This window comes from Gorilla gorilla, chromosome 19, assembly GCF_029281585.2.
Source record: "Gorilla gorilla gorilla isolate KB3781 chromosome 19, NHGRI_mGorGor1-v2.1_pri, whole genome shotgun sequence".
Classification (NCBI taxonomy): Eukaryota; Metazoa; Chordata; class Mammalia; order Primates; family Hominidae; genus Gorilla; species Gorilla gorilla.
The window spans coordinates 43,073,153-43,086,759 of record NC_073243.2 but is presented as its reverse complement, the minus strand read 5'-3'; the positions used below and the strand labels follow the sequence as shown (position 1 = coordinate 43,086,759).

The following is a 13,607-nucleotide window of genomic DNA, read 5'->3' as shown; positions in this document are numbered from 1 at the left end:
CAGTATATAGTCAGGGGTGCGGGATAGTCTAGGCCAAATGATGAGGTGTGTAAACATGAGGACAGGAGATCTCAAGGTTTATGAGGTATACAAGTGAACCAGCAGGCTGAAGCCTGGGTTAATGTGAGGATACAGTGTGCAAGATGGCCAAGATTGGGTAGTGAAGGGGTTGAGGCCGCAGGGATGCAGTGGGCCCATCTCCCATCTGTGCTTTCCAGAGAAGGAAATGCAAAAGCAGTCTTTCGGTGAGTTACCCAGGGCCAAACTGATAAGTTAACTTAGAGCCAGACCCAGAGAAGAAATTGGACAGCCTGACTTCTGCTATTGTATTCAGTTCCGGCAACTTGAAATAATTTTCTTCACACTGTGCACCAGTCATGAAAATAGTTTAAAGTAAAAGTGAATTAATTGAACATTTAACAGTCTGCCAGCTGCATTTTTGTTATTGTTTTAAACAAGTGCTACAGAAATTCTTCTATACAAGGTCAGTCATTAATCAAGAGAAGTTAATTGTGGGTAAATCGACCTAGTAAGCCACCTTGAGCAGTTCAGGTAGCACTCGCTGTAGCTGGATGGATCCACCAGGTGGCAGGCTTCACAAATCTCACCTATCATTTTTCCAATCATTTACCATTTTTGTAACCATTAATGCTTCCAACCTAATTATTGTACTCTGCATCCTTTGTGCCTGTATTTCCCCTTAGAGAAGTTGTCTTTGGCGTATGCCTGTAAGTTAAATGAATTTTCCTCTGGAACAGCCACTTGTGGAGACAAGAAACAGAAATGGGCTTGGTCTTTATAGGGATAGGAGCATTTGTACTGAGTCTAGTGATGTGCTGTCATTTAAGCCCTGGTCTTCACTGTTTTCTGATGATAAGTATGTTGAGGATTTATATGTGTCTCATACAATTTTATATGTTTACGGCTCCTTCATTTTATCTTGACAGTCTTATACTTTGACCATGCCACATGTCAATCAAGTGCCTGTTTCCCTTACCGCCACTTATTAAGTACCAGCTATGCACTGTGCCAGGCTCAGGAGAGATGGAGAGGACTGAGGGGCATTCCCTGCCCACAGGGAGCGGGGTTTGGTAGGAGGAGCTTTGGGGGTGAGCAGCAAGAGAGCCAGCATGGGCTCTTCCACTGGACTCTCAGTGACCTCGGAAACAAGAACCTTGTTGTCTGTTGTCTCAGAATCCGTTTTCTTCACCTGTAAAGGAAGGATAACAAACTCTTCTAGGCCATGAGGGTGAAACAAACAACCCTTACGACTTGTTTGTGAAAATAAATTTACAGAATATATATGAAAATGGTTTAAAAATAAATCTATGCTTTTAAAAAGTCAATCCGAATTGTATTAGAAAAGAGTGGAACTGGATTCCAGCTCTAGTGGCACACATGGTAGCATAGCCCCAGTGATCATTATGGTTCTGCACGTCCACTCTCTGCATATGGAAGAGGACTGAAGGAACATCAGTGACACAGGAACTCGCCATGCTTGTTGCCCCTTTCCTTCACCACAGGAAATACTAAAATTTCAGCATGGCCTCAATTTGTGAAGAGAAGACCCCACTCCAAAAAACCTTCAATGGTAGACCTTACATACTTACAAAATGATTTTTCTCATTAAAGAACAACTAGAATGCAATCTCTACTATCAGATAAAGGTTTATTTTTAATGTTTTGGGGCTTGCATAAAGAATGTTTATTATTTTGCAATAGAAAACAAAATAAACTTTTTTCTCGTTGAAGTTAAAGCCCCCTTTCCCTAAAATATTTCCTGCAAATATGACATTAGGTATGAAAGTATATTGTCTTAAACACACACAGAATTCTAAGTCAGCCATGGTTGTGTGCTCCTGTAATCCCAGCTACTCAGAGGGTGAGGCAGGAGGATTGCTTGAGCCCAGGAGTTCGAGGCTGTGGTGAGCTGTGATCACACCACTGCACTCCAACCTGGGCAATAGAGCAAGACCCCATCTCAAAAAAATTTTTTTTAATTAAAAAAAATTAAAGAACTCTAAAACTAATAATAAAATACTAAGACCTTCCAATATTAAACTGGATGTAAGACTGAATAAATCATTTCTTAAAGAAATACAAATAACCAAACTAAATAAGGGACAACATCAAACTGTGTAAGAATTTAAACATAGAAAATAATCAGCTGGGCACGGTAGCTCATGCCTGTAATCCCAGTACTTTGGGAGGCCAACACAGGCAGATCGCCTGAGGTCAGGAGTTCAAGACCAGCCTGACCAACATGGAGAAACCCTGTCTTTACTAAAAATACAAAATTAGCCAGGCCTGGTTGCACATGCCTGTAATCCCAGCTACCTGGGAGGCTAAGGCAGGAGAATCACTTGAACCTGGGAGGCAGAGGTTGCAGTGAGCCGAGATTGTGCCATTGCACTCCAGCCTGGGCAACAAGAGTGAAACTGTGTCTCAAAAAACAGAAAAAAAAAAGAGAACAATAGCAGTAAGGAAATATTACATAATTTTGATTCACCCATCTGATCGGATATATTGCTCAGCCAGTAAAAATCATGTTTTTAAAGATTATTTAATGATAAAATTTTTCCAAATTATATAATGTGCAATGAAAAAGCAACATAAAGCTGTAAATAAACTGAGATTTAAATTAGTTATAAAGCATGTGCACATATGTGCCTATTTACACATGCGTGAGAAAAAAACAGCAGGAAATATACTGAAATATGACTAGTGGTTGGGTGGTAAGCTTCTTAATTTTTTTTTTAATACTTTTCCTATTGTCTTCTTACTGTAGCATGGATTACTTCCCAAATCAAGGGAGAAGGTAGATGCTATCTTTAAGACAGTCATTCCCTGTCTTTTCAGTCCTCTGCTGCCACCATACCTAACTCCCCCCAACTCTCCTTCACTTGGTACCATGTTGAGCTGAGCTCTAGGTATCTTCCAGGCATGGGCCTTTAAAAAGATCCTTTTCCTTGTACCTCTTGTACTTTCATGGTAATCGGGGCCATCTGTGACCTTGAAAGGACAGGTTTCTCCCCTGGTTATTATGAAATTCAGGAAGGGTAATTGATGCCAGGGACTACCCACCTGCCCTGGGCCCCCCTCGGCCTGACTGCTGACTCCACGCTCAGTTCCATCTCTAGAGGCTGCCCAGCAAGCCCCTTCCCAGGATTGAGAGAAAGGACACCGAAACTCACCAGAAATTACCTTACCCTGTATGACCTGGTTAAAAAGAGGTTTCCTACTGGCTGGCATAAATGTTCCAGCTCTGCAAACTGACAGGTTTTATGGTGATAGAAAAGGAGCCTTTTAAAATAATTAAAAATAAAAGTCTCATTCGGTTTTGTTACTCTACAATTTTTAGGCCAAAGGAAAAACACAAAAAGGAGAAAAAAGAAAAATCAACCAAGAGCAGCCAGCCACTGGGCACATTAATACTTAATACCTGTGGAAGAAGTAGTTATCTTATTTATAGTGTTCTTTCCTTGTGTTGCACTGGGTGCAAAAGGCTTTACAGACTTGCTCTCATGTGATCCTCAAATAAGCCCCAGGAGATAGGTAGGATTATATTGTTAATTGGTACAGGAAGTTGAGGGTAGGGAGGGTAGCAGCCTGGTAAGGGCACAGTGCTTGGATTTGAACTCAGATCTGTGGACTCCAGAACTCACCCTCGTAAAGAAACTTCATATTTTGCCTTCCACCCAGTTTGTATTCTGGCAGGACTTCTTTGATTGAAGGGTTATTTAGAAACAGAAGGCCTTTTATATGTATGTTCCTTTCTATTTGTATTTGTCTATGAATCTCTCATCTCTGTTCTGATCTTGCTTCATCACAGCATTTCCCTTTAATGCCACCTCATCTTTTCTTTAGAGTGGGAATAAGGTGTCAATCACTACTACCCCATTTGAAAACACATCAATCAAAACTGGACCAGCCAGGAGAAACAGCTATAAGAGCCGGATGGTGAGGCGGAGCAAGAAATCCAAGAAGAAAGAAAGTCTCGAAAGGTTAGTAAAATCAGTATTCTTTTTAAGTTTGGTGTATACCTATGTTGGGGAAAAGTTACCCCTTAATTAAATGCTTACATATGAAGAAGATCTATTTTTCTGTGAGAAATTTTATGTTACGGTTCACATATATATACACATTAAAATCCATATTCATAATAGCATTAATTTCCATAGTAAAAGGATTTACATATTTACATTGTGGAAGGATTCAGATTGTTTTTTATCATGTGTGAATGTCAGGAAAAGCCCTTTGCTGTTTTTTAAGCCTCTTCACTTGATTTCAGTTGAGTTGGATTGAGGAACTGGATCTTCAGGTGGTTTTTAACATTAAATCTACATTTAAAATGTCCTTTACATTATCAAAAAACAAACAGTTGCTATTTTTAAAATGCCATATATTCTAAAATTACTGTATCTTTAAAGGTTCTGAATAAGCCTAGAAATAAAAGGGCTTTGTTTTACTCACTGAAAAACGAACTAGCTTATATACTTTTGTAGCCTGGGAAGCACTGATCAGTATCTTTTTGTGCTGCTTGCAGACACTAGCAAGAGGTATGTGTTTCTGGCAGGGCTGTTTCTTGCCAGGCAGCTCTCTGGGTGTGCCTCCTTTGCAATGCCACAGCATTTCTTTACTCAATTGGGCCTGATGAGTCACATCATATTAAAAGGATTTTTGATGATAGAAATGTAGAAAAACAAGCAAACAAAAAACCATGTATTAACTCTGGGGGGAAAATAAAGTTATACAAGAAAAGAACAGAATTATGTTTCATATGGCCCAGCTGTGAACAATATTTATAATATAAGATAAAATACCCGCTGTTTTTCTAACCAAAAATTTTGCTTTCGCTATATTGGGAAGAATAGAAAAGGGGAAATATATTTGGTTGCAAGGTAGAAGGTGGTTGTATAAGAGCTTAATTATCATCTTTCATAGTAGAAAATCAACAGGTAATTTCTAAAACTGAAAAACTAAAAAATAGCAGTGTACAAACATTTAGCAATATGTAGACAAATGGGAGAAGAAACAGGTAAAAGAATACAAAGCGACTTCTTTGGGGAGTAGAGAAAAATTCGAGTAGAGGAGTTGCTGTTTTTCATTGTATGTTAATAGAACTATTTGACTTTTTCACCCAAGTACATTTATTACTCTGATTAAAATTACACACACATAAGATCTTCTTTATTATTATGCTTTATATTTTGGCTGTGCTTTAAATCATTTAGAACAAATTGTTTCAAGGGCTAGCAACCAGAAACTTTGTTTTAAGCTTATGTGGAGTGGGTTAGATCTTACCATATATAGGCTTATATGGTAAAAGAACTTTGCACAGCCCGATGCCCTGCTAAGGTGTCAGAAGCTGTGCTTTTGCCTTAAGATGTGCTCATTGAGTACCAAATCCACATTTGCTTCTGCTGCAGTACAGTGTCTGCTGCCCTGCTGATACGATACGCTTCAGCTTCACCTTTCTCGGTTTTTCTATGTCGTTGTACAGCCTGCATTGTTGTTAGGAATATTCAAGAGCCCACAATGGAATAAGCACAGCAAATAGCCCTTCATTGGCCTCTGCCCAGCCTATCACCATTAAAGAATTTGATTTCCAATACAATGGTTTTGCTTCCAGAGGTTTACTTTGTATTATCTCTTAGTTAAGTTGTGTCCGCATATTTAGGGGTAGGTACTCAGAAGCTTTCAAGCAAAGAACATCCTCCTCATATACCTAACAAGTAAATGAATGTATTTTTAATGCATTTTATATTTTTCCTATTTTTCCAACTCTTAAGTGTTTGGAATTGAGAGAGTCTCCATTGTCTACTATTAAATACTCTTCCTTTACATGTCATAAGAAGGTTTCTAATAGGAAAGTGGTGTTCTGCTCTTTAATAGGATCTGCTGTTGTATCCCTGTCCCTCACACGGAGTTATTGAACTGAGCACAATGGTATTTTGGGGAGGCAGCAATAGTTCTGAAAGAAGACTGAACAATTTTTTCCTGTTTTTCTGTAGGAGGAGATCTCTTTTCAAAAAGCTAGCCAAGCAGCCTTCTCCTTTACTCCACACCAGCCGAAGTTTCTCCTGCTTGAACAGATCCCTGTCATCGGGTGAGAGCCTCCCAGGTTCCCCCACTCATAGCTTGTCTCCCCGGTCTCCAACACCAAGCCACCGCTCCACCCCTGACTTCCCATCTGGTGAGTGAGTCTCCTGGTCTAAACAGCAGAGGGGACGGGAGGTAAAGTCATGTGAGGTCCCCAAAAAACATGAAGCTTGTTCCAGCTGAAAGAAAGCAGGTTGAAGGTGTCAATTATAAAGACAGATTTATAGAGAGGTCATAAGATGTGGCTATTCTGACCAAACAAATAAGTCAAGAAGTATGGGGCTAAACCTTGGTCTGGAGAGGCTTATCTGAAAAGCGTTTATTCCACTAGCTAAATGCTGAGACAATTTGCTGATCTTACCTGGCCTTACCTAATACAGTCTGGGCTACAACTGTGAAAAAAAGGGGAAAATGACCATGGATGCTCACAGCCTTCTGTTTTCCATCCACAGGTACTAATTCCTCCCAGAGCAGCTCCCCTAGTTCTAGTGCCCCCAATTCCCCAGCAGGGTCCGGGCACATCCGGCCCAGCACTCTCCACGGTCTTGCACCAAAACTCGGCGGGCAGCGGTACCGTTCCGGAAGGCGAAAGTCCGCCGGCAACATCCCACTGTCCCCGCTGGCCCGGACGCCCTCTCCAACCCCGCAACCCACCTCCCCGCAGCGGTCACCATCCCCTCTTCTGGGACACTCACTGGGCAATTCCAAGATCGCGCAAGCCTTTCCCAGCAAGATGCATTCCCCGCCCACCATCGTCAGACACATCGTGAGGCCCAAGAGTGCGGAGCCCCCCAGGTCCCCGCTGCTCAAGCGCGTGCAGTCCGAGGAGAAGCTGTCGCCCTCTTACGGCAGTGACAAGAAGCACCTGTGCTCCCGCAAGCACAGCCTGGAGGTGACCCAAGAGGAGGTGCAGCGGGAGCAGTCCCAGCGGGAGGCGCCGCTGCAGAGCCTGGATGAGAACATGTGCGACGTGCCGCCGCTCAGCCGCGCCCGGCCAGTGGAGCAAGGCTGCCTGAAACGCCCAGTCACCCGGAAGGTGGGCCGCCAGGAGTCTGTGGACGACCTGGACCGCGACAAGCTGAAGGCCAAGGTGGTGGTGAAGAAGCCAGACGGCTTCCCAGAGAAACAGGAATCCCACCAGAAATCCCATGGACCCGGGAGTGATTTGGAAAACTTTGCTCTGTTTAAGCTGGAAGAGAGAGAGAAGAAAATCTATCCGAAGGCTGTGGAAAGGTCAAGTCCTTTTGAAAACAAAGCGTCTATGCAGGAGGCGCCACCGCTGGGCAGCTTGCTGAAGGACGCTCTTCACAAGCAGGCCAGCGTGCGCGCCAGCGAGGGTGCGACGTCGGATGGCCCGGTGCCTGCGGAGCACGGCCAGGGTGGCGGGGACTTCAGACGGGCCCCCGCTCCTGGCACCCTCCAGGATGGTCTCTGCCACTCCCTCGACAGGGGCATCTCTGGGAAGGGGGAAGGCACGGAGAAGTCCTCCCAGGCCAAGGAGCTTCTCCGATGTGAGAAGTTAGACAGCAAGCTGGCCAACATCGATTACCTCCGAAAGAAAATGTCACTTGAGGACAAAGAGGACAACCTCTGCCCTGTGCTGAAGCCCAAGATGACAGCTGGCTCCCACGAATGCCTGCCAGGGAACCCAGTCCGACCCACGGGTGGGCAGCAGGAGCCCCCGCCGGCTTCTGAGAGCCGAGCATTTGTCAGCAGCACCCATGCAGCTCAGATGAGTGCCGTCTCTTTTGTTCCCCTCAAGGCCTTAACAGGCCGGGTGGACAGTGGAACGGAGAAGCCTGGCTTGGTTGCTCCTGAGTCCCCTGTTAGGAAGAGCCCCTCCGAGTATAAGCTGGAAGGTAGGTCTGTCTCATGCCTGAAGCCGATCGAGGGCACTCTGGACATTGCTCTCCTGTCCGGACCTCAGGCCTCCAAGACAGAACTGCCTTCCCCGGAGTCTGCACAGAGCCCCAGCCCAAGTGGTGACGTGAGGGCCTCTGTGCCACCAGCTCCCCCCAGCAGCAGTGGGAAAAAGAATGATACCACCAGTGCAAGAGAGCTTTCTCCTTCCAGCTTAAAGATGAATAAATCCTACCTGCTGGAGCCTCGGTTCCTGCCCCCCAGCCGAGGTCTCCAGAATTCACCAGCAGTTTCCCTGCCTGACCCAGAGTTAAAGAGGGACAGGAAAGGTCCCCATCCTACTGCCAGGAGCCCCGGAACAGTCATGGAAAGCAATCCCCAACAGAGAGAGGGCAGCTCCCCTAAACACCAAGACCACACCACTGACCCCAAGCTTCTGACCTGCCTGGGGCAGAACCTCCACAGCCCTGACCCGGCCAGGCCACGCTGCCCGCTTCCACCTGAAGCTTCCCCCTCAAGGGAGAAGCCAGGCCTGAGGGAATCGTCTGAAAGAGGCCCTCCCACAGCCAGAAGCGAGCGCTCTGCTGCGAGGGCTGACACATGCAGAGAGCCCTCCATGGAACTGTGCTTTCCAGAAACTGCGAAAACCAGTGACAACTCCAAAAATCTCCTCTCTGTGGGAAGGACCCACCCAGATTTCTATACACAGACCCAGGCCATGGAGAAAGCATGGGCGCCGGGTGGGAAAACGAACCACAAAGATGGCCCAGATGAGGCGAGGCCCCCGCCCAGAGACAACTCCTCTCTGCACTCAGCTGGAATTCCCTGTGAGAAGGAGCTGGGCAAGGTGAGGCGTGGCGTGGAACCCAAGCCCGAAGCGCTTCTTGCCAGGCGGTCTCTGCAGCCACCTGGAATTGAGAGTGAGAAGAGTGAAAAGCTCTCCAGTTTCCCATCTTTGCAGAAAGATGGTGCCAAGGAACCTGAAAGGAAGGAGCAGCCTCTACAAAGGCATCCCAGCAGCATCCCTCCGCCCCCTCTGACGGCCAGAGACCTGCCCAGCCCGGCTGCCAGGCAGCATTGCAGTTCCCCAAGCCACGCTTCTGGCAGAGAGCCGGGGGCCAAGCCCAGCACTGCAGAGCCCATCCCGAGCCCCCAGGACCCTCCCAAGCCTGTTGCTGCGCACAGTGAAAGCAGCAGCCACAAGCCCCGGCCTGGCCCTGACCCGGGCCCTCCAAAGACTAAGCACCCCGACCGGTCCCTCTCCTCTCAGAAACCAAGTGTCGGGGCCACAAAGGGCAAAGAGCCTGCCATTCAGTCCCTCGGTGGCTCTAGCAGAGAGGGGAAGGGCCACAGTAAGAGTGGGCCGGATGTGTTTCCTACTACCCCAGGCTCCCAGAACAAAGCCAGCGATGGGATTGGCCAGGGAGAAGGTGGGCCCTCTGTCCCACTGCACACTGACAGGGGTCCTCTAGACGCCAAGCCACAACCCACCAGTGGTGGGCGGCTCCTGGAGGTGCTGGAGAAGCCTGTGCATTTGCCAAGGCCGGGACACCCAGGGCCTAGTGAGCCAGCGGACCAGAAACTGTCCACTGTTGGTGAAAAGCAAACCCTGTCTCCAAAGCACCCCAAACCATCCACTGTGAAAGATTGCCCCACCCTGTGCAAACAGACAGACAACAGACAGACAGACAAAAGCCCGACTCAGCCGGCCGCCAACACCGACAGAAGGGCGGAAGGGAAGAAATGCACTGAAGCACTTTATGCTCCAGCAGAGGGCGACAAGCTCGAGGCCGGCCTTGCCTTTGCGCATAGCGAGAACCGGTTGAAAGGCGCGGAGCGGCCAGCCGCGGGGGTGGGGAAGGGCTTCCCTGAGGCCAGAGGGAAAGGGCCCGGTGCCCAGAAGCCACCGACGGAGGCAGACAAGCCCAATGGCATGAAACGGTCCCCCTCAGCCACTGGGCAGAGTTCTTTCCGATCCACGGCCCTCCCGGAAAAGTCTCTGAGCTGCTCCTCCAGCTTCCCTGAAACCAGGGCCGGAGTTAGAGAGGCCTCTGCAGCCAGCAGCGACACCTCTTCTGCCAAGGCCGCCGGGGGCATGCTGGAGCTTCCAGCCCCCAGCAACAGGGACCATAGGAAGGCTCAGCCTGCCGGGGAGGGCCGAACCCACATGACAAAGAGTGACTCCCTGCCCTCCTTCCGAGTCTCCACCCTGCCTCTGGAGTCACACCACCCCGACCCAAACACCATGGGCGGGGCCAGCCACCGGGACAGGGCTCTCTCGGTGACTGCCACCGTAGGGGAAACCAAAGGGAAGGACCCTGCCCCAGCCCAGCCTCCCCCAGCTAGGAAACAGAACGTGGGCAGAGACGTGACCAAGCCATCCCCAGCCCCAAACACTGACCGCCCCATCTCCCTTTCTAATGAGAAGGACTTTGTGGTACGGCAGAGGCGGGGGAAAGAGAGTTTGCGTAGCAGCCCTCACAAAAAGGCCTTGTAACGGGGAGGGCCCCGGGGTAGGACTGTGGAGACCCGTCCTGAACGGGCGACTGTGTCTTGACTACCTTTCAAAACCAGCACTGTGTGGGAATGTCCGCCAGGCAGAGCTCGGAGCCTCATTGAGACAGGGGAGAGAGAAGGACAAAGAGGGGACCTTCTTCCAGATGCCTTCCCAGTTGTAACCGGTAAAACTGTTACCAGATAGTGTTTGTACCAAAAAAAAAAAAAAAAAAAATTGAGGGTTGTTGAGGAAAATGATTTTCTTTGTAAATATATAGCATCGTGTTTGGTTTGGGATGTAGAGTCTATACCTGGCTGCTGATTGCGTCGTTTACTACAGCTTTTTTTAAATAAGATTTTTGCTTTACCATTTATCATAATGTAGTAATGAAGCAAAATGGTCAAAACTGGGTGTGTGTGAACAGAGATACACCCATATTCGTGTATATACACATCCACCTACATGTTTTGGTCTGTGGTTTAAGAGACTATTTCAAGGTTCCATTTTTATAAGCTAAAACATTCTAAGTTAAGATGGAAGAAAGCCCTAAACACAGTAGATTCTGAGTTTTTATGTGTATTTTAACCAGAGTTTCTGATAGTACTGTATCTGGCTACCTATATTTCCAGATCTAAAGCAAGAACTACTCTAAGTACTGCATTTGGAATCCTCCTCCATTAGGAATGGCCAGGACAAGTGGAGCTAGCCATTTTCATTACACGGCCATCCTAATGGACACTGGATCCCTGGTCCAACTGTCTAAAAGGCCAGTTGTTCCTTTCTGTGGATGTGGATGTCTGGCCTTCACCTGAGGTAGAGTGGGGACTATAAACACACATCAACTTTCTTTCTGTTTGCTTTCTTTTCCTTCTTTTCAAACTCTTAAACTCAGGCCTTTATGCTGTGAGTGACTAGTCCAAGAAGCACACATTTTGTAGTAGTCCTGCACCAGCCCTGCTCTTGAATAAAAAGGAAAATTACTGGCTGCACCCAAATCTTCTAGTACTTGAGTAATAAGCATCAGGCATTGGAAGAGGTTTTAAATTTGCTTTTTTGAGGAAAAGAACTGGGGGTGGATTTTGGCATCGTAGCATATCAATTAAAGAATAATCAGGACATCAGATACATTTTAATACATAGCTGGGGCCTTATGTTGTAGATGAAGCTTGCTGTTTTTAGCAAGTTCCTGGGTTTCACATTCATTTCTGCTGCATCTAGTAGCTCCACACATTTCATAACCTGATCTCTTTATTTGTATGCAAAAAATACTGTCTTAATACAGAGCAGCATTTTTGTAACAAAGAGACTCGCTGGAGCTATTTGGTGCTTGAATGTGACCATCCTTTTTACTTTTGCTAAGCCTTATTTAAATTTTGTATACCGTGGAATATGTAGAATTTGTCATCATTTTAGTGCTGAAGGTTTTTGATTTTTTGTTTTTGTTTTTGTTGTTGCAGTTTCTTTGGTGGCTTGTTTTGTATTGTAAGATGGCACTTGCTGATATAAATACTAAGGCACTAAGAGAAAATACAGATAAGTATTTATAAGTTGCTTGGGAACCATAGCAGAATTTTTTGTTTGGTTTTGTAAGAGAAAAAAAATTACCAATAAATAACTAATCTAGCACCCAAACTCTCTTGGGGGATGTCTTAGTATCTTCACGCTATAAAATTGTTCATCTAAGCACAGCATCATCTTATGGCCTTATGGATTGTAAATCTTCTAGTGAGGCTATAAACTCCACTCTGAAAACAAAGGCATAACTTAACTGACTGCTCAGTTGTCCTTCGTTGTAAAATGAATTGGCTTTGGGGAAAAGGAAAAAAACAAACAAAAAAAGAAAAAGAAAAAAGCCTCCTCCTTGCCCCTAATTTTTTTTCCCATATGGTTTTAGCCATTCCCCATCACTATATTGTGAAGCTGTAAAAATATATATATATACTTTACAAGAGTTTAAATGGATTTCAAAACTGGTCTCAACGTTTATAATACATATCTGTGTTTGGCAGTTGTCATAACCCAATCCTACATTCAGCCATCGGGAGAAGTCTGTCGGGGAGGTAGTTCATGGTTTACAAGCCTTTGCTTTTTAACTGTCCAATTTCCTTTAAAGCACAACTAGCTATTTGTTTACAAATGATATTTTTATGTATATTTTGTATAGTGTATCATTTTTGCCAAATATGTTTTTCATTATGAATGAGTAAAGAGTACTTAAGGTTGCATTCATGTATTACATGTTTGTTGTTGTAAACCTCTCCAATCAGCTGGTAGAAATTCTCCTCATTGTGTTCTATTTGGTCAGTCTCTGTGTGATTGTAGGATGTGCTCCTTGGTAGTACTCCCAGCTGTAGATTTACCAGCTTAAAAGTTTGTTAGGATCTGTGCAATAAAGTGTTTGCAGTCTTATTTTCTCTAAGAAATTCCTTATGGACGTCATAATTGTTGTATATTGAACAAAATATTTATACTTATGCAGTTGCATAACATTGAAATAAAAATTTAGCATGAAAAGATAACGACTCGTAAGTTTTTTTCTAATATACTCATATACATTCCACCTCCAAAAAATATTACTGATTATTACTCTGGTATTATGGAAAGGATAGGTTTTTACAGATTACCTTTTGCTGAGTGGAACAGTTTGCCTTTTTTTCTTAAAAATGTACACAAATATTCTTCAACATTAAGTCCTTTAGCTGGGCATAGTGGTGCTCACCTGTAGTCCTAGCTACTTGGGAGTCTTAAGGCAGGAAGATGGCTTCAGCTAGGAGTTGGAGACCAACCTGGGCAACATAGACCCTATCTCTACAAAAACTTGAAAAATTAGCTGGGTGTGGTGGTGTACGCCTATTGTCCCATCTACTCAGGAGGCTGAGGTAGGAGAATTACTTAAACCCATAAGTTCAAGGCTGCAGTGAACAAGCTATAATTGTGCCATTGCATTCCAGCCTGGGCAACAGAGCGAGACCCTATCTCCAAAAAAAAGAAAAAAAAAAGATGAAGTCCTCCTTTAACTTCTTCCTATTTTTTTCTACCAACCTTTTTCCTTGCCTGCAGAACTTACCAGCTTCTACACTCACACTCACCATCTTCCCACACTCAGGGGGTCTTGATTCTCCTTACTCTGTGACACCACCACCACCTC

The 13,607-nt window shown here is 45.4% G+C and overlaps 1 protein-coding gene across 15 annotated transcripts in view; it reads left to right on the top strand.

Moving 5' to 3' along the window:
- MAST4 (microtubule associated serine/threonine kinase family member 4) overlaps nt 1–12,978 on the top strand; it is a 569,247-nt gene extending 556,269 nt beyond the window's left edge. For all 15 annotated transcript variants that reach the window (XM_055367639.2, XM_031003271.3, XM_055367638.2 and 12 more), the window contains 3 exons: nt 3,868–4,004; nt 6,015–6,196; nt 6,555–12,978. In XM_055367639.2, coding sequence (XP_055223614.1) covers nt 3,868–4,004; nt 6,015–6,196; nt 6,555–10,459 — 4,224 coding nt within the window. In that variant the 3' untranslated portion in view covers nt 10,460–12,978. The remainder of the gene's footprint in view (nt 1–3,867; nt 4,005–6,014; nt 6,197–6,554) is intronic.
- Nucleotides 12,979–13,607: the final 629 nt, after the last annotated feature.